Source organism: Tubulanus polymorphus, chromosome 8 (assembly GCF_964204645.1).
Source record: "Tubulanus polymorphus chromosome 8, tnTubPoly1.2, whole genome shotgun sequence".
NCBI classification, from domain to species: Eukaryota; Metazoa; Nemertea; class Palaeonemertea; order Tubulaniformes; family Tubulanidae; genus Tubulanus; species Tubulanus polymorphus.
The window spans coordinates 8863103-8883989 of NC_134032.1; the positions used below are offsets into that span (position 1 = coordinate 8863103).

Consider the following 20887-nt stretch of genomic DNA (forward strand, 5'->3'; position numbering starts at 1 on the left):
TTCCATTTGAAATGGTTGAACCAAACATCCCAGTTCCTGCCCTTATTATGCGTCGTAATGTATGGCCAATCGGTGGGGAAATTCGAAGATATAATATTATGAGAGGGCAGGAATTTTACGAAATGGCCACAGAAACTAAGTAGCGTAATAAACGCCAACAACCATATTGATAGTAACTTTATGCGAAAGTTATGAGATTTAATTGGAAACAATACAACAACTAACCGCTCTAGACTAAGCATTATAGTGCCCCAGTTACGCATTATCTGGAATATGTCGAAAAAAGGCAAAGCTACCGAGATAAAAATTACACCAAAATTCCAGTCGTTCCGGCGAAACAAAACATCTCCCAAAACGGCGTAAATGTACACAGTTCTCATTGGATAAAGAATGAATGCGGCGATCATAAACAATCGATCGTTGATAGCAAGAATTCTGATTAGAAAATAACTAATCAGATTTGTACGGCAGCATCTTGGCGACAATTATATTTATTTTTTTTTTTGTAGCTCCCAAAAACGTAATTATTTTAAATTAAATTAATTTTCTGTGTGAAAAAATCACACAGAAATATAATTATATTTATCATTTTTCTCGACGGCGGCCATTTTTCTGTGTGAGATCACGAAAAATAATTAGTTATATTTATCTTTTAGTAGATCCCAGAAACATAATTATTTTAAATTAAATCAATTTTCTATGTGAAATAATCACAGAGAAAAATAATTTACATTTATATTTACCATTTTTCTCGATGGCGGCCATTTTTATGTGTGAAAAAATCGCACAGAAAAATAATTAACATTTATATTTACCATTTTTCTCGATGGCGGCCATTTTTCTGTGTGAAAAAATCACAAAGAAAAGTAATTTATATTTATATTTGTCATTTTTCTCGATGGCGGCCATTTTTTTGTGTGAAGAAATCACACAGAAAAATAATTTATATTTATATTTATATAAAATGGCCGCCATCGAGAAAAATGATAAATATAAATATAAATTATATTACAGCTTAGCATAGTACTTTCTTAGGAGGTATTGCCCGGGTCTGAAGTTTCTTTAAATGCCTCGTCTCAAAGTCACTGCTGTGGAACACCGAGCCAACTCATTATCGTAATAGACTGAAACTGACCGATTTAACCATGATTTATAGTTTTTCCCAAATAAAAGCGATGAGCTACTAAGTTCTGTGCCCAGCAAAGAATGAATCCATAATTATTACAGCAAATGTCGGATGTTCTGAAGCTATTACTGTTCTATACATAACTAATTGATAAGATTCATCTAGTACATTCGTTCGGAGGCCGAAATGTTGACATTCGACTAGTAAGATAAATTCGGTTAATTCGTTTTCGCAGACGAAGAGCATCGGGAGAAATATCGATTTCGAGAGAGAGGGAGTAGTGTCGAATTCATATCGGCATTGAAGAAGCCAAAAGAGCACCCTCTTATCACGAGAAATTGATTATTTTTCACTTTTTATTGGTAAAATGACAGCATTTTCATTCGAACTGATCGTAGCCAGGAACGATATGTGGTAGCCCGAGATTCAAAAAGGTTACTGGATTTTAACGATTGGTTGAAAGTTTTAACGGATCGTCGGGTAACGGGCTTCTCTAACTTTTGATTTAATCAATGAATTAATAGAATAAAAATTTATTCCATTTATATTGAATAGATTGTGTAGAATTTAAGAAGAAGAAAGTAAACACATAGGCCGAGTCCATTATTAGGGGGGAGGGGGAAGGGGCTCGTTGACGAAATTCCACCCGAGCTTAAGAAAATCTGGGCATCGATTTCAGAGCATGTACGTGCCTTCAAAGAATGTACAAAAATTGTAGGAAAAAAGAAGCAAATTGCTTTTCTTTGCATCTAATTTTTTTTAAGATTGTCTGCGCGAGTACTCTCAGGACAAGACATTAGCGTGGGTACCCTACAAAAAGTTCCACTTCCTTGAAAAAAGATCCACTTTCATGGAAATTGGCCCCACCGCAAATACATGTCTGGCTTCGGTATAGGTGGAATCTCTAATTACGTACCACAGTAGTATTGGAGGTTTTCCATTCGTCTATATCGCCAATATTCCAAAGTCGAAGATATCCCAGGCCGAATTCGTTTAAAATCTATTGTTTCTTTTCTCCTGTGGTTAAATCGAAACGGTATAACGTGTTACGGCTGAGGGCTTATAAGAAAAAATCAAGTTTTCTTTTAAATACCGGGACGAAGTCCACCCACACCGGTAATCCAATTACCCGCGACTGTAAAACATTTCCACGAAGTGACAATATTTCAGATATAAAGTCCATCCTATCTCAAACAATAGTAGTTTCTCGAACGACATTTTCCTTCGTTAACGACCGCATAACGTTTGGCCAACTTAAATACGTTTGAGATATTTTGATTGAAACGTCTTTTACTTTACTCACTGTTTTCCCTTACTCACACTGTCTTTTGATTTACTGTTAACTTTAACTTAACTGTAACCATTCAATTAACTTTTACCTTCTAATTTACTGTGACTCTTGATCCACTTTTACATTTTAATATACTTTTATACCTTTTAATTTACAGTTACCTTTACTTTTACCTTTCCCTTTACTGCTACCTTTTACGTTCTTATTTTAATCGGACTTATTACTTTACTCTAACTTGATACTTAACTCCAACTCTTAACACTTTAAACAACTTTTCCTTTATACATTAGTTTTTTTTTACTCTTGATTTTTTAATTTACTTTTACATTTTTAAACCTAATTTTTGCGTTACTTTTCTTCGCTGTGGTTTACGTTGCTTTATTTGTATGCCTTATAAAAGACAATCCCAGTGTTACAATACATCTCAACCTGTACAATACATAGTCATATACATACAAACGAAGATGATGGATGACATATATCACTAGCAAAACTACACAGATTATACGTAGTTCGACTCCATTTCTAGATTGTATTAAGTGATTCGTATTAGAAAATTTGCCAACATTTTGGTTCTGTTTCTTTTTTAGATTCTGACAGAAAGGGGAAATGTTTCGATTGGAAATAATCTAGAATTTGATTTAAAAGAGTTTGGTTTCAACTATTGAGGAACCTAAAAGAAAAGATATATCTCTTTTTTGTCTGGAAATTATGTTGGCTTTAAAGCCAGATATAAATAATTCACTACAAAATAAAGATTTTGATAACCAACTTTTCAATTTATAAAACAATTTTTCAACAAAGGAAAACTTGTTGCACCATAGAAAGGATATACTTTCTCGAAAGAACGCGGGCTTTGAGGCCACATATTAAGCTAGTCAGCTAGCAAAAATTCATTGACTAAATCTGAGAAAGTCACAAATTTTTTACTCAACGATCGGAATTAGGGATAGAACAGTCGACGAATATTCCATTTATGGTCTGAGTTTTTTTTACGTTCATTCAAATATCAGCTAGTTCCAGCGAAACGAACCACGGATCACGAACCAGAACAAAAACCCCATAAATAATTATTCTCCATTGACGCAATTCTATCGGGTAATCGCTTTCTTTTGGAATATTGTAACCTAATTTTTTTTCGAAAACTACTTCAGGTTTTATATTTCTATTTATGAGTTGGAGATTTTCAGGTATTTCCGCTGATTACTCGCGGCCGAATTGTTCAGTGGCCTCAGGAGCACTTAAATATACGAGTATTCGATGAGTTAGTATGCCGAAAAGGAAGGACGATATTCAAGTGCAGGTAAAGTTAGCTCATAATCTTACTGGCTTACTGACCCCCTGAGATATTCGCTACTTTACCCCTATTCCTCCCAATTTGTGATCGTTCACACTTCACATACGCGTTCTGATCTTCACCTCGGACGTTTTTGATAGCACCAGACTCAGCATATTTCTAAAAAAAGGTGATCGTCCACTCTTTACGTGATCTTCAGGAATTCGCCACCTTATTACCTGATCGAAAATGAACTACAGAAGCCAGACGTCATTAGTTATCTTATCAGAATACTCTCAAAAAGTTGATCGTCCACACTTAACTGTTTTTCGATCGAAAGTTAAAAGCAAATACCAGCTACTAGACAATTTATATTCTGTCAGCATACGTGATCGTCCGCGATATTTCACCTCGGACATTTCTTTTTAATTGAAAATGAACTAAAACACCAGACATTAGACATTTCTTCAGCACACTTTCATAAGCCGATCATCCTTATTTCACTCTATGTATTCAAGGACTTCACCTAAGACATTCATAATTCAAAATGAACTACAAACAGTAGGACATATTATTAGAATTTCTTATTGAAAATAAATCAACTTAGTGCCAGAACCTAGGCGCAAAAGCACTGACAAAAATAATAAGCGAAAATTGGCTTTTGATGATTTTTTTTTGAGCTATAATCAATTGATCGTTCATATCTAAAAATCAGAAGGCGTCAAATCGGAAACAGGAGTGAAACGCATTAAAGCTAATACCCGGAATTCAAACAATATTCAAATACTTGACAGTGACACTTCTACTACGTGAACACTGTGTTCTACACGTTGAAAGTACCGGTATTTGTCTTAAACGGGTCGGTGAGACACAGCGTGTGTGCTGTATTAGACGTTGGCCGAGTGACAGTCGCGCGGGCGGTCCCTGTTCGTGTTCTTACTGTGTGGCTCTTAACTGTTTTTAAAAAGAAGGAAATATATTGCTATACATATAAAACGCCAGCAGGATCGTGTCTGCCGTATATGTATTTGGAGATAATTGGGATGTTACAATTAGTAAGGGATAATTGTTATTGCGGCTAATTAGCGCTGTTCCAGCCGCCAGGGAATCCGACTATGTTATCCGTTTGTAAATGAGCAGTTTTCGTATGCGAATAGAAAAAATGCTCGTTTTATAAGTTTAACGCCGTCCGAAATATATTTGGATTCTAAGGATATTTAGAAAAAAATAGCCGGGATTTTTCGATAAACAACGCATTGAAAACTAGGAGATGCCTCGCGGCGTTCTACCGAACCGGTTTGATCTATCTAAGCATAGAGTGAATACTGAAGATGTATCAGAGGTAAGATAGAACGGAGCCAGAAGATGTTGGACCTTGTTCCACATTTGTGCAGATTTATTTCATCCTTGAACCGATTTCATTATGTTTTGGGGATTTATTTCACTCTGGAATAAGTCCCAGGACAGCTGTGCGGGTTCTATTTTGATCTATGAACCACTTTCGTTATGTTTGTGGGTTAATCCGACTATGGTTGAGTGGGTTTTTTTAGATACTGGGTCCAATTCCACAGTTGTGCAGGTTTAATTTGACTCAGGCCCCGCTTTTGCAGTCAAAAAATCATTTCTGGTTTTCTAGTCACAATTAGGAGCGGACCCAGGGGTTAATTTCGAAGAACTCGTCACTCATCTCACATGTCCCCCTGAACCCAAGCCTGCTGGGGTTATGATCTAATGCACAGTGATTTAATACACATGTATAATACAATATTTGACGAACTGAATTCAAATTCACAGCGGCAGACTCATCTGGACGTATTCCATATATATATATTAAAACGTGCGATTGGGTAAAAGAATTATCGAGTCGAAGAAATATTCACGTGACTGTAGGCTACACAGATATAGTTGACGGCTATGTACACACACAAAAGAAAAGGACATTTCAATTAGCTTTTTTCCGTGCCTCTTATCTAAAGAATTATGATTGATATGATTTTGATTTCTGTCCTACACTCAACCCCTCGAGAAGTGTTTTACTGTTAACTTGATTCTACGTAGTTTGTATAATCATATGTCTATATATGTATCGAATACATGTTTATATATATATATATATATATATATATATATACATATATATATATATATATATATATATATATATATATATATATATATATATATATATATATATATATATATATATATATATATATATATATATATATATATATATATATATATATATATATATATATATATATATATATATATATATATATATATATATATATATATATATATATATATATATATATATATATATATATATATATATATATATATATATATATATATATATATATATATATATATATATATATATTTATATATATATGCTCCGTCGCTATAATAGTTTTATGATCAGAATTATTGTATACGGTTTTTATTGAATCCACGCATGACCTTGAAACCGTGACCTATCGGACAGCGCGTATAGTCGCAAAACAACGGACGAACGTTCGGGTCACGCGTGTTGAATACTTAGTTCAGTAATATTCGCCAGGAATAGAAGTTGCACTGCATTTTTTTGATGACGTGCAACAGATTTCTGTTTTGTTTTCTCGTTTGCAGACTGACGTTGGATCCAAAGGGTGCTTGGGGGCGAACTTATTTTCACACTAGGTCCTGTGCGCATGCGCGAACCCGCTCGAATTTTTTTCAAATCTTATATTGCTTTATCAATTTTTTTTTATTAATCCTAAATGAATTCATGTCGAGATAGTAACTCGACATAAAATCAGGAAACCTTTTTATTAATCGTGAATGATATAATCGTGAATAATATTTATGTTGAGATATATCTCAACTAAAAATGAAAATCTTATCATTCATAAATGGTGTCCCTAGGACGCTTCCGTACCTTACACTTAACTACCCGTATAACGCATAGCCTATTCCTACATCCCCCCTTATTTGGACGCTCATAAGATAATACTCTAACCCTCTGGATCATTTTAGATACAGAAACTACGATTCAAAAAGCCGGAAATTAGGCGGGGTTGCGCAAAAAGGACCAACCTGGTGTGAAAAAAAAATTCGCTGCTTGGGATGCTAGAGCATCCCCTTTCTTTCTTTCTTTCTTTCTTTATTCACGAATTAAATTACACTAGAAAATTACAACAAGATAATATAATAAAATAATGTAATTCAAGTCGCTTAGCTTGGATAATTCCCTCGATATTAGTCCCAAATAGGCCTAGTGATGGGGCTGGTTTGTATCACACAATGCAAAATGCGCTATGTATATTAGATAGCAGCTGCTATTAGCGACGAACGAAAACGGACATAGGTTTTGGGTTCGATTCGTATCACTTTTCTTTCCTGTGCCTGAATTTTTGTGCAGGATACTCCGGTAAAGATTTTTTCATGGAAAAATCTTCGTTTCCATAGCGTGCGACCGTAAGATTACGCGGAAAGCGCGAGCGTGCTAACCAGTAGACCAATGGAACTAGACCAATCGATCCAGAGGTTGTACAGCTTGATGTCGTATCTTCCATAGAAATACATTTCGATGGTATTTTCGTGACACGACCAACGATCGATGCGTCATTATCAAAACCGTGACTCCTTCAGTGACACCTCGAAGTTCACCTCGAAAACAAGTAACAGCCGAAAATATACTTAACACGCGCGTGTAGAAGTCACTTTTGAGAAAACAATTGAAATGGGGTATACGCATAAAAAACTAAAAACTGACCTGAATTTTACGCGAGTATTTTTACCGAAACATTTTACTTTCTATTTCAATTTGCTCGAGCGTTCATAGGTATTTACGAGCCTTTATTCAATTCATGGAAATCACTCCTGAAGAATGCGAAGTTTGTTCAACGAAAGTAATGTGGTTATTTTCAGTTAAAGGAACGGTATTCTATTATGGATGTAAGGAAGAGCCGGTTTTTAGGCCCCGGGCGTGGTCAAATTATAAAACGCCGCTTGTTTTTAAATTCTGATCTATGGTGGCTGATTCGGGCCATGTAAAAAAATCACAAATGGTGCAAATTTTTTTTACGGACGCCTAAAAGTCGTTTTATCGCGCAATAAAACGAAAATTACCACGTTAAAACGAAAAATTACCGCGTTAAAACAAGAAAAAGTCGTTTTATCTCGCAACAAAACGACTTTTAAGCGTCCGCAAAAAAACATTTGTAACGTTTGTGATTTTTTTATTACATGGCCCGAATCAGCCACCATACTGATCGGCTTATTCAAAAGTAATGCCGTGGGATTCAGTTTCCAAAAAGTTAGTTTAAGTTAGCCGGAGGATGCAAATATTGTCGTTTTCGTGATATTTTTCACGGTTGCTCAAACGAGGATTCGAGTTCATTACTGGTTCTTTGATCATTGAAATAACAGTGTGGTACAACTTTTCTTTAACTGATTTTGGGAAAACTGACCTCAGGTGCCGGTTCTTAAGTCAGTCGAGACGTTAAGCCCAAAAATTGCCTAAGCATCTATACCAGACCTTTTTTCTGTTCCAGAGAGACGACTTAAGCTTAAGCCACGCCTCGAGTCTAATATTTCATATCAGTCTAATTAGGCGATTTAAATATCTAATTAAGCCCAACCCAAGATGAATGACTTGGAACCCACAAGTTAAAATCCTTCAATACATACTTCTAACATTATAATCAATTATTACAATCGATTCATTCATTTATCACTTAAAAAAATTGGTATGATGCGAACAAAGAACGAACATCCAATAAAAGATAGATAATCATTCTGTTACCTCGACTAAGGATAATTTCATCGTTTCTTGAATATTTCTTTTGAAGAATCAAATGATATTAACATAGAAATGACAGTAAATTCATATTCATATTCATGTTCTTTATGAATGAATAAAAATTCAAAAGCAATAGTAAATTCAAAATAATCAATTGATTACTGTATTGTTACAAATCTAAAAGTTCGTAGCTGAAGTTGTTAGTCGTCTTTCAAACCCTTCAAATTATGTATTCAAACAAATACCTACGGCCGCTGTTTATTGGGAAATGCCAAGTTGGAGAATTTACTTCCTATAGGTCAAATAAACACCGACAGACTAAACAAGGAGTTTCAAAAACCCAGGAAATATCAAGGGCCACAGGTGCGTGGAATTTTATCGTATTAGAAAATCATATCTATTACACAGTAAAAGAAATGCCAGTTGCGAGTCGGAATAGCGAACATTCATAATCGACATTTCTGAACAGAGCTTTCTTCAATAGACCAAGAGCATACAAGTGAAAAAATGTCTCCAACTAAATTTCAAGTCAAAATTTCAATCGGTCATTTGTAAAAAAAAATATATATTATGAAATCGGGGCAAGATTCCACAATTGTGCGTAAGATTCGACTTGAGAGTCAAACTCCATTGACTTGTAGATCAAAAGTAATTGTGAAAATAAACTGGTTTTTGCTGTAGAGTGAATTAATTATAAATAACTGATTAACGAAGTCAAAGAGATTGAAAATGAACTATACGTAAGCAAGAGCTTTGAAAAATCTGATACTTTCTAGTAAGTATAGAGGTCTACTAAAGTGTTAGGTTTTGAAGACGAAGTGGAACGTGCCAGTATAGTTGACATGGCACCTATCAAATATAATTTCATTCTAATTTCAGGTAGGCAATCAGGGGAGTTTCCACTACACCTCAGATGAATTGCCCAGCCCTCAACCACGTGATGGACCCAATTATTACGAAAATATAGAACCCAATTATTACGAAAGTATAGATGACGCTAATCGCCATAATATTGACGAACATCCGGTCAGCCATGCCGAACCGGAAGTATGTACGCAAAGGGAATCGCCTGTAGATGTCACCGCTGATGGTGCGCACACAAATTCTGCATACACGCAGGATGAACCAGAATCGACGAGAAGGTTCGAACCTAACCAGGGGTACCTAAATACAGCCTACTCAAACAGCGAGGAGGGTTTAGACTATTTGGATGCTGCCATCGCGGCCGATAACTCGGACGCGGCCGTGTCCGACGACATATCCGAAGATTACTCATACGCGGCCGATTCGGTGCCCGAATCTCGAACTGACCAAGGACAATGCGTCACTTCCGTTCAAATTGAACGGACCCCCAGCAGTGTCCGGTTCGATGACGATTCGGACCACGAACCGGATAAAACCATTTCTTTACGCCACGTGGTGGTTGTTCCGTCCGACCTGTCTCACCAGCAACCTGCTACCTCATTGGACGCTCTCAATGATGACGTCATCGGCGAAACGACCAATAGCGATTATGCGTATATCAATCCGGCCGCGTCGTTGGATAGTGTTGTTGACAGTGACGTCACACCAGAATCCGGCGAGGAGAATTCGCCGAATCACGAATCGTCGACGTCTGCAACGATCGCGACCAGTATTCCACCGAAAACGGACGAGTCCAGTTCGAGTAAACGCGAGAATCTCGCCGACTACGAGACCGAAGCGGACGGTTGTTGCGGAAGTTTAAAATGCTTAATTCCGTTCGCGATAATTACTTTCATTCTGGTGCTCGTGGCGTATGCATGCGCGATATACTTTAGTAGTAAGTATTTCCTCATCAGCGCGCGGGTTCAAAATTAGAACAAACTCATATAACATCCAACCACCAGATGGCGTTACAGTTGGCTTTTCTGTTAATCAAACTTTGGTGCATTTTGACTCCACTAATAATACAGGGAAATAACTGGTTCACTTTTAATAAAGCAATTTGTATACCTATCCCACCCGAGCGTGGCATCTGAGATGTACCAAACCACTTGATTTGCGCTCAACAGCCATCTTCTTTTGAGGATAGCGCCAAGTTTTTACCAGTTCTGACAACTGGAATTCCATCGAACGGTTCCAGGGGTCAGAGGGTTTAGCCAAATCTTCTTAAGCAAATCAGGTAAAAAGGGATATAAGCAGTTTCATATCGATATTAAGAATACCCTCATACCCTTTTTTGCAGAACGTTCACTATTTTGATTTTTTGTAGGCCAGCTTGTGCCCTTTTTTAAGACTCCGGAGATCCGTAGCAAAAATTGGATTTTGATTTGGACCACCAACCGTGGAACATCACCCGTTCTTTCCTGACCATAAACATCAACCGTGGAACACCACCCATTCTTTCCTGACCTTAAACATCAACCGTGGAACATCACCCATTCTTCTTTAATGACCTTAAACATCAACCGTGGAACACCACCCATTCTTTCCTGACCTTAAACACCAACCGTGGAACACCACCCATTCTTTCCTGACCTTAAACATCAACCGTGGAACACCACCCATTCTTTCCTGACCTTATGCTATGAAACCTTTTCTAATCTGTTTCTAGTGTACGGATCTGCATTGTTCACCAGTGAAGATGCAACATCTCCCAGTCCTGTATTATCTACGACTAGTCCTATAATAGACGGTAAGTTCTCCTCCCTTAAAGTAATTTCACTAGGCTAAGCAAAACTACAAATGATTACTCCAAGGTGCCAATCAACTGGGTCGCACTTAATAAATCAGTTTATGAAGTATTACTTGTCGTCCTTATTGAAAACATGAATTCGCCAATAGCAACCTAGTTAAACTTTTTTTCGTGAAACTGGTTCCCCGTTTCCAAACATTTACTGTGTTATTCTATCTGTAGGCCTTTATTCGGATGTGTTAAAAAGTGAAAAGCTTTTTGACACAAATTTTCCCAGCGATATATTACCCGAATTTGTGGAAAACTAGTAAAACAATTAGCAAAAAATACAAGTTTTAGCGAATCATCAACAAGTCCGCAAATTGTGCGAGTATTTTCGACTGGTTCATTCTTTCGCGAGATGCGATATAACTTTTGTCCATCGATCAATTCTTCGACGAATCATTAATTAATGCATCAATGCTATTCGCAGATCTATTCATCGATTTATTCGTTTACTAATGTTTCCTTCTGTTTGTGATTGTAGTTTATTCGAAAACATATCTCATAGAATTGACATTGCAAACAGAATACTCAACTGCGTTAGCGAACAGTCAAACTATAGAATATCAGAATCTGTCAACTGCTGTGATCAACTATTTCAACTATGCTTTTTATAATACATCACTCTCAGTATTGTATAATTCAACACGAGTTGCAGGATTCAGGTAAAAACCAAAATCTATGAAATTCTGTAGAATCATGAAGACAAAATTAAATCTTACGACGAATACAACATGTCGAGACGCTGAAACACGTCAAGCAACAAGGCCCTTAGCACCTTTGCGACAGCCAGCCATGCTTTGGGATCCTCTGCGACTCTGGTTGAAACAAAAAAAAAGCGTCGCAAGTCGGCCTACGCCCTCCGTTAGTTTCTAAGATGTCATCTTTACACATTCGTTGTTGACTACGAGTTATCTCGTAGTTCCGGTTCCTTCGTCATTGCCACTACGTGTTATCTCGTCAGATATTTGCACTCTGGTACTTTGAACGACTGTTCCTAGTGTGAAAGAACTACGTTTCATTCTAAATGCTCATTGTTCAATTCCGATCAATGGCTTAATAGCTCTGTTGCCAACTACGGGATAACTCGTAGTAGCAACGTAGAGAAAAAAAAACATGGCGGCAGCGAACGTGTTTTGAAAACCAAAAATTTATGGTAAATCAACTGGTTGACTCCGGGTCCCTAGTTTTGACGGATAAAAATGAACTTTACAGGTTTTAAGATGCTATTTCACTCATTTTAGGAATGGCAGCGTTATAGCAGATGCGATCACGCGTTTTAACGACTTTGTCGGTAAATCGACCTTAGAAAATTTGCTCCGACGTAACGACTCAACACTGGAAAACGTGACCGTCGACAATTCCCGCAGTATAGCCATCAAGTTCCCTATGAATATACAAGGTAAATTTTTAAATCCTTTTTCTGGGTTGAATGTGTGGCGTATTCGCAAACTCCTTAAATGTTTCTAAGGCCTCGAACGAACCTCTAAGACAATCAGCAGCTCTCACCAATTTCAGAAATTGACTTTCTGAAAGTGTAAATGCAAAATCTTTCACCGTATATATTTGGTTTTTGTTGTTCATTTGCAATTAAAACGGTGCTAGTAATGTCTCGAACCCTGTTTGGGTGTGGGCGATCACTTTTTGAAAGTGTGCTGATGGAATACGTAATGCCTGATGATTGCAGTTCGCCTTCAGTTCGAAGTCAATGCACATGAAGTGTGGCGGAAATTTGTAGGATAACAAAAATGAATGTCTAAGGGGTTCTGAGTTAAGGCTGCTGATTGATACCTGTTGCTTTAATGCGCTCTCCTCAATTTGATTTATCACTTTAATCGGCACCTTCACTTTTTATAATTCTGTTGTAACTGAATAATCTTACTTTAGAAGTGCACGCACGCATCAATCATCCCTTGAGGGTTGGTGGTAGGGAAAGCTATCATTCAGCATGTTTTTCTTTTTTTTCTGTTACGTTGCATGATTTTAGTCTACGAAACATCGGATACTACCACACAAAGCACCACGACGACTGGAAACGACTTTTCCCTCTCCACCAAGGCCCCTAAAACCTCTTTGACCCGAACAACTACCGACGCCCTAAAAACGCCTGAGAACAATAGGACCATTGAGTCCACAAGAACAACTGCAGCCCAAACAACTACTGCAGCCCAAACTATCACTACAGCCCAAACCCCCACTACAAGCACTGCTGCTCAAACAACCACTGAAACCCAAACAACAACTGCAGGTCAAACAATAACTCCATACCACACAACCACTGTAGCACAAACAACCCTTCAATCCACTGAAGCACAAACAAACACTTCATACCTCACATCCACTGTAGCACAAACAACCCTTCAATTCACTGAAGCACAAACAAACACTTCATACCCCACATCCACTGAACCACAAACATCCACTACACACCCCACATCCACTGAACCACAAACAACCCCTCAATCCACTAAAGCACAAAAAACCACTCCATACCCCAGATCCACTGTAGCACAAACAACACCGCTATACCAATCCACTGAAGCAAAAACAACCACTCAATACCCCAAATCCACTGAACCACAAACAACACCTCAATCCACTGAAGCACACACAACCATTCCATACCACACTTCCACTGTAGCACAAACAACCACTCCGTACCCCACATCCACTAAAGCACAAAAAACCACTCCATACCCCAGATCCACTGTAGCACAAACAACACCGCTATACCAATCTACTGAAGCAAAAACAACCACTCAATACCCCAAATCCACTGAACCACAAACAACACCTCAATCCACTGAAGCACACACAACCATTCCATACCACACTTCCACTGTAGCACAAACAACCACTCCATATCACCAATCCACTGAAGCACAAACAACCACTCCATATCACCAATCCACTGAACCACAAACAACCACTCCATATCACCAATCCACTGAACCACAAACAACCCCTCAATCCACAGAGGCACACACAACCATTCCATACCACACTTCTACTGTAGCACAAACAACCACTCCGTACCCCACATCCTCTGAAGCACAAACAACCACTCCATATCACCAATCCACTGAACCACAAACAACCCCTCAATCCACTGTAGCACAAACAACCACTCCATACCCCACATCCACTGTAGCGCAAACAACCCTTCAATCCACTGAACCACAAACAACCCCTCAATCCACTAAAGTACAAAAAACCGCTCCATACCCCAGATCCACTGTAGCACAAACAACCACTCAATACCCCAAATCCACTGAACCACAAACAACCCCTCAATCCACTGAAGCACACACAACCATTTCATACCACACATCCACCGAAGCACAAACAACCACTCCATATCGCCAACCCACTGAAGGACAAACAACCACTCCATATCACCAATCCACTGAAGCACAAACAACCACTCCATACCACCCATCCACTGAAGCACAAACAACCACTTCATACCCCACATCCACTGAAGCACAAACAACCACTCCATATCACCAATCCACTGAAGCACAAACAACCACTCCATACCACCCATCCACTGAAGCACAAACAACCACTTCATACCCCACATCCACTGAACCACAAACAACACCTCAATCCACTGAAGCACACACAACCATTTCATACCACACATCCACCGAAGCACAAACAACCACTCCATATCGCCAACCCACTGAAGGACAAACAACCACTTCATATCACCAATCCACTGAAGCACAAACAACCACTCCATACCACCCATCCACTGAAGCACAAACAACCACTTCATACCCCACATCCACTGAAGCACAAACAACCACTTCATATCACAAATCCACCGAAGCACAAACAACCACTACATACCCCACAACCAGTGAACCACAAACAACCAATCCATACCCAACATCCACTGAACCACAAACAACACCTCAATCCACTGAAGCACAAACCACCACTTCATACCCCAAATCAACTGAAGCACAAACAACCACTCCATATCACCAATCCACTGAAGCACAAACAACCACTCCATATCACCAATCCACAGAAGCACAAACAACCGCTCCATATCACCAATCCACTGAACCACAAACAACCACTTCATACCCCACATCCTCTGAAGCACAAACAACCACTTCATACCCCACATCCACTGAAGCACAAACAACCACTCCATACCACCCATCCACTGAAGCACAAACAACCACTTCATACCCCACATCCACTGAAGCACAAACAACCACTCCATACAACCCATCCACTGAAGCACAAACAACCACTTCATACCCCACATCCACTGAAGCACAAACAACCACTCCATATCACCAATCCACTGAAGTACAAGCAACCACTTCATATCACCAATCCACTGAAGCACAAACAACCACTCCATATCACCAATCCACAGAAGCACAAACAACCACTCCATATCACCAATCCACAGAAGCACAAACAACCACTCCATACTACCAATCAATTGAAGCACAAACAACCCCTCAATCCACTGATGCACAAACAACCACTTCATACCCCACATCCACTGAAGCACAAACAACCACTCCATATCACCAATCCACAGAAGCACAAACAACCACTCCATACCACCAATCAATTGAAGCACAAACAACCCCTCAATCCACTGATGCACAAACCACCACTTCATACCCCACATCCACTGAAGCACAAACAACCACTCCATATCACCAATCCACTGAAGCACAAACAACCACTCCATACCACCCATCCACTGAAGCACAAACCACCACTCCATACCCCACATCCACTGAAGCACAAACATCCACTCCATATCACCAATCCACAGAAGCACAAACAACCACTCCATACCCCACATCCACTGAAGCACAAACCACCACTCCATACCCCACATCCACTGAAGCACAAACATCCACTCCATATCACCAATCCACTGAAGCACAAACAACCACTCCATATCACCAATCCCCTGAAGCACAAACAACCCCTCAATCCACTGAGGCACACACAACCATTCCATACCACACTTCCACTGAAGCACAAACAACCACTCCATATCACCAATCCACTGAAGCACAAACAACCACTTCATATCACCAATCCACAGAAGCACAAACAACCACTCCATACCCCACATCCACTGAAGCACAAACAACCACTCCATATCACCAATTCACTGAAGCACAAACAACCACTCCATATCACCAATCCACTGAAGCACAAACAACCACTCCATACCCCACATCCACTGAAGCACAAACAACCACTCCATATCACCAATCCACTGAAGCACAAACAACCACTCCATATCACCAATCCACAGAAGCACAAACAACCGCTCCATATCACCAATCCACTGAACGACAAACAACCACTTCATACCCCACATCCACTGAAGCACAAACAACCACTCCATACCATCCATCCACTGAAGCACAAACAACCACTTCATACCCCACATCCACTGAAGCACAAACAACCACTCCATACCACCCATCCACTGAAGCACAAACGACCACTTCATACCCCACATCCACTGAAGCACAAACAACCACTCCATATCACCAATCCACTGAAGTACAAGCGACCACTTCATATCACCAATCCACTGAAGCACAAACAACCACTCCATATCACCAATCCACAGAAGCACAAACAACCGCTCCACATCACCAATCCACAGAAGCACAAACAACCACTCCATACCACCAATCAATTGAAGCGCAAACAACCCCTCAATCCACTGATGCACAAACAACCACTTCATACCCCACATCCACTGATGCACAAACAACCACTCCATATCACCAATCCACTGAAGCACAAACAACCCCTCAATCCACTGAGGCACACACAACCATTCCATACCACACTTCCACTGAAGCACAAACAACCACTCCATATCACCAATCCACTGAACCACAAACAACCCCTCAATCCACTGAGGCACACACAACCAGTCCATACCACACTTCCACTGAAGCACAAACAACCACTCCATATCACCAATCCACTGAACCACAAACAACCCCTCAATCCACTGAGGCACACACAACCATTCCATACCACACTTCCACTGTAGCACAAACAACCACTCCGTACCCCACATCTACTGAAGCACAAACAACCACTCCATATCACCAATCCACTGAACCACAAACAACCCCTCAATCCACTGAGGCACGCAAAACCATTCCATACCACACTTCCACTGTAGCACAAACAACCACTCCGTACCCCACATCCACTGAAGCACAAACAACCACTCCATATCACCAATCCACTGAAGCACAAACAACCACTCCATACTCCACATCCACTGAACCAAAAACAACCACTCCATACCCCACATCCACTGAAGCACCAACAACCCCTCAATCCACTGAAACACAAACGACCACTCCAAACCAATCTACTGAAGCCCAAACAACCACTCCATACCACACATCCACTGAAGCACAAACAACCACTCCACACCAATCCACTGAAGCACAAACAACCACCCCATACCCCACATCCACTGAAGCACAAACCACAACTCCATACCCCACATCCACTGAAGCGCAAACGACCACTCCATACTACACCACCACTGCAGCTCAAACCACCTCAATTGCTGGTACAAAGACTCCGACCACAACCGCTGCCCAAACGCCACAATTTATCAACATTTCTATCACTTCCCATACTATTACAACAACCACCGACAGTTTAGCATCAACGAGTTTTGGTAAGTCCTTCATCATTAATGTAGTGTAGATGTTATGGTAGATAGAATCGTGTCTGGTATTCAATCCCCCGTGACATTATGCGACTGTTATCATGTTTTGAGCGAGTTTCTAATGTGATCTCGTTGTATTATAGTTTGCCCGCAGCTCTATGTCTATTGTGATGGTCAATGCATCGATGAAACACGTATCTGCGATAATTCAAGCATTTGCTCTTCATTGATTGCCGAATGCAAAATACGTACGTATATCAAACATTCCTTTAAGGCTTCTTCTGGAGAAATATTTTGCTCAGAAATCCCATATGACTCTCTTTGCTATAAGAGAACCCACCGTACGGCTCCTCATAGTTTCATCTTCAGATTACTAGTATAAGACCCTTCCTTCGAGAAAGAAAATGTAAATACCACTTGAACATCAGCCAATTCGCTATATAAGAATCTCCCAGATGAGGTAGCGGCTTTCATATACATATTCAATCACCAGATCGCTCTTAATGACAATTCCTGGAACGATAATCAGCCATAAATCCTCCTATGAAATCAGTAATGTGACCACGATAACAAGTATTACTTGAATTATCATCAATTGACTATGCGGTTGCCTTTATAATCATCAACCAAGCTTTCGTTTTCTAAATTAATTGTCAATGATGAATGGAATATCAAGCAATTGATGATGTCATCGAGGTATTCTTAATTACACCAACTTCCCGCGAAGGTATTCATCTATGTTCACCTTAATGCGGCTCCCGCATGAGGTACACAAAGCATAATCTACAATAAATTCCGAAAACTAATCGTTTCTTTTATGTCTCCTATATCCAGGCTCTAAGGTCTACGAGTTGGTTTTGACTCTACTGGATACGTGGCGGCCGGAACTTGCCAATTCGAACTCACCAGAGTTTAAGATGCTGTCGAAGATATTAACGGATTATGTCAATTCACTTTTCAAAAATTCCAGCCTCGGTTCAGATTACGGCACGTCCGTAATCGTGAACTTTCGGTAATTATTTTAAATCGATCACAAAATGTATCGTCAGATTATACCCTAACAAGATTTTGAACGTTCCTGTCGGCGCTGACAAAAATGATTATATCTGCACTAGAACGCCATCTGGAGAAATATTCAATCATTAAGTCAAGAATACATAAACGATTGTGTGGTTTCAAAAAGGGATAGAGTTATAGCAAAACCTAGCCATATTTGTACTTAAATGAAACCGTTAAAGCCTCTACTTACCCTTGATTAACATTCCAATTCATAGGCATATTTCTAATTTCTGTTTCAGCCCAGGAAGTATCGTCGCTACAATTCAATCCACATTTAATTTAAACGTTTCACTCCCCCGAATTCGGCACGTAATTACGACTCGAATATCCGCTAATAACTACTGTGTCCATGTCAACTCTGCCCACTGTACCGGTATTTCTGAACGGATAACTGTAACAGGTAGGCGACACATTTGAATATACAACGCATCACTTCATCACCGGTGTTTGCATATTCGTTATTAAAACCTTAAACGGCGGTTTCTTTTTATATAGCCACTACTCAAAAAATCTCAACTGCAAAACCCATTACATTGGGATCGACAACTGCAAGCCCCACAACGATGGTGCCCACAACTGCAAGCCTCTCAACTGCAAGCTCAACAAAGATGGTGCCCACTACTGCAAGTCCAACAACGAAACCCACATTTGCAAGCGCCTCAACGATGGTATCCACTACTGCAAGCCCAACAACGATGGCGCCCACTACTGCAGGCCCAACAACGATGGTATCCACTACTGCAAGCCCAACAACGATGGCGCCCACTACTGCAGGCCCAACAACGATGGTATCCACTACTGCAAGCCCAACAACGATGGCATCCACTACTGCAAGCCCCAGAACGATGGCGCCTACTACTGCAAGCCCAACAACGATGGTGCCCACTACTGCAAGCCCAACAACGATGGTATCCACTACTGCAAGCCCAACAACGATGATGCCTACTACTGCAAGCCCAACAACGATGGCGCCCACTACTGCAAGCCCAACAACGATGGCGCCTACTTCTGCAAGCCCAACAACGATGGCGCCCACTACTGCAAGCCCAACAACGATGGCGCCCACTACTGCAAGCCCAACAACGATGGCGCCCACTACTGCAAGCCCAACAACGATGGCGTCCACTACTGCAAGCCCAACAACGATGGCACCTACCACTGCAAGCCCAACAACGATGGCATCCACTACTGCAAGCCCAACAACGATGGCGCCCACAACTGCAAGCTCAACAACGATGGTATCCACTACTGCAAGCCCAACAACGATGGTGCCCACTACTGCAAGCCCAACAACGATGGTGCCCACTACTGCAAGCCCAACAACGATGGTATCCACTACTGCAAGCCCAACAACAATGGTGCCCACTACTGCAAGCCCAACAACGATGGCGCCCACAACGAATATAAAAGGTACGTTTTTAAATAAAAAGCTAAGTGAAAATCGGAAAAAAACATCCACTGTCCACGACTTGCTCAGTGTTGATATGTTTATATCATTCTATAGATTGCTCGCTCGGTCGTTATCGATGTGCCAGCGGTCTGTGTATAATGAAAGAATGGTTATGCGATGGACAAGAGGACTGTCCATCTGGGGAAGATGAGAAAAATTGCGGTAAGGCTAATCAATTAACCTCGCAGAAACGTCGCACGGGATTCACCTTTTTAAACTAGAATTAATGAGCGCGATTTTAATTTTCAATTTCAGTGAATTGTGAGTTTACGTGTAAGAACTATCAATGCATCAGATTGAGTGGACGATGTAACGGCGTTTACGATTGTAGCGACAGGTCGGACGAATTTAACTGCCGTAAGTTCTAACCATGCCATCAAACCCATTCAGGAATTACCATTTCATTTTAAAGAAAACGATACTTTTTATCAGTTAACGACTTATTTATGGTAAACATGTCATTTTTCTTCGGCTCCTCGCGTTCTGCGATTC

The 20887-nt window shown here is 40.0% G+C and overlaps 2 protein-coding genes across 2 annotated transcripts in view; both read left to right on the plus strand.

Annotated features, from left to right (window-relative positions):
• Window positions 1-4963: 4963 nt before the first annotated feature.
• On the plus strand, window positions 4964-19946 carry LOC141910334 (uncharacterized; the record flags this gene model as incomplete). The annotated part of the gene is made up of 9 exons (XM_074801068.1): window positions 4964-5035; window positions 9362-10283; window positions 11058-11138; window positions 11665-11845; window positions 12425-12582; window positions 18030-18134; window positions 18721-18898; window positions 19185-19345; window positions 19441-19946. Coding segments are annotated over exons 1-9 (2364 nt in total), but the record flags the coding sequence as incomplete, so codon positions are not given.
• A 5-nt stretch (window positions 19947-19951) lies between these two features.
• The window catches only part of LOC141910238 (uncharacterized), a 40292-nt gene continuing 39356 nt past the window's right edge, over window positions 19952-20887 (plus strand). The window contains exons 1-3 of the mRNA XM_074800955.1: window positions 19952-20355; window positions 20450-20557; window positions 20651-20752. Of these exons, the coding sequence (XP_074657056.1) occupies window positions 19971-20355; window positions 20450-20557; window positions 20651-20752 (595 nt within the window). The 5' untranslated portion in view covers window positions 19952-19970. The remainder of the gene's footprint in view (window positions 20356-20449; window positions 20558-20650; window positions 20753-20887) is intronic.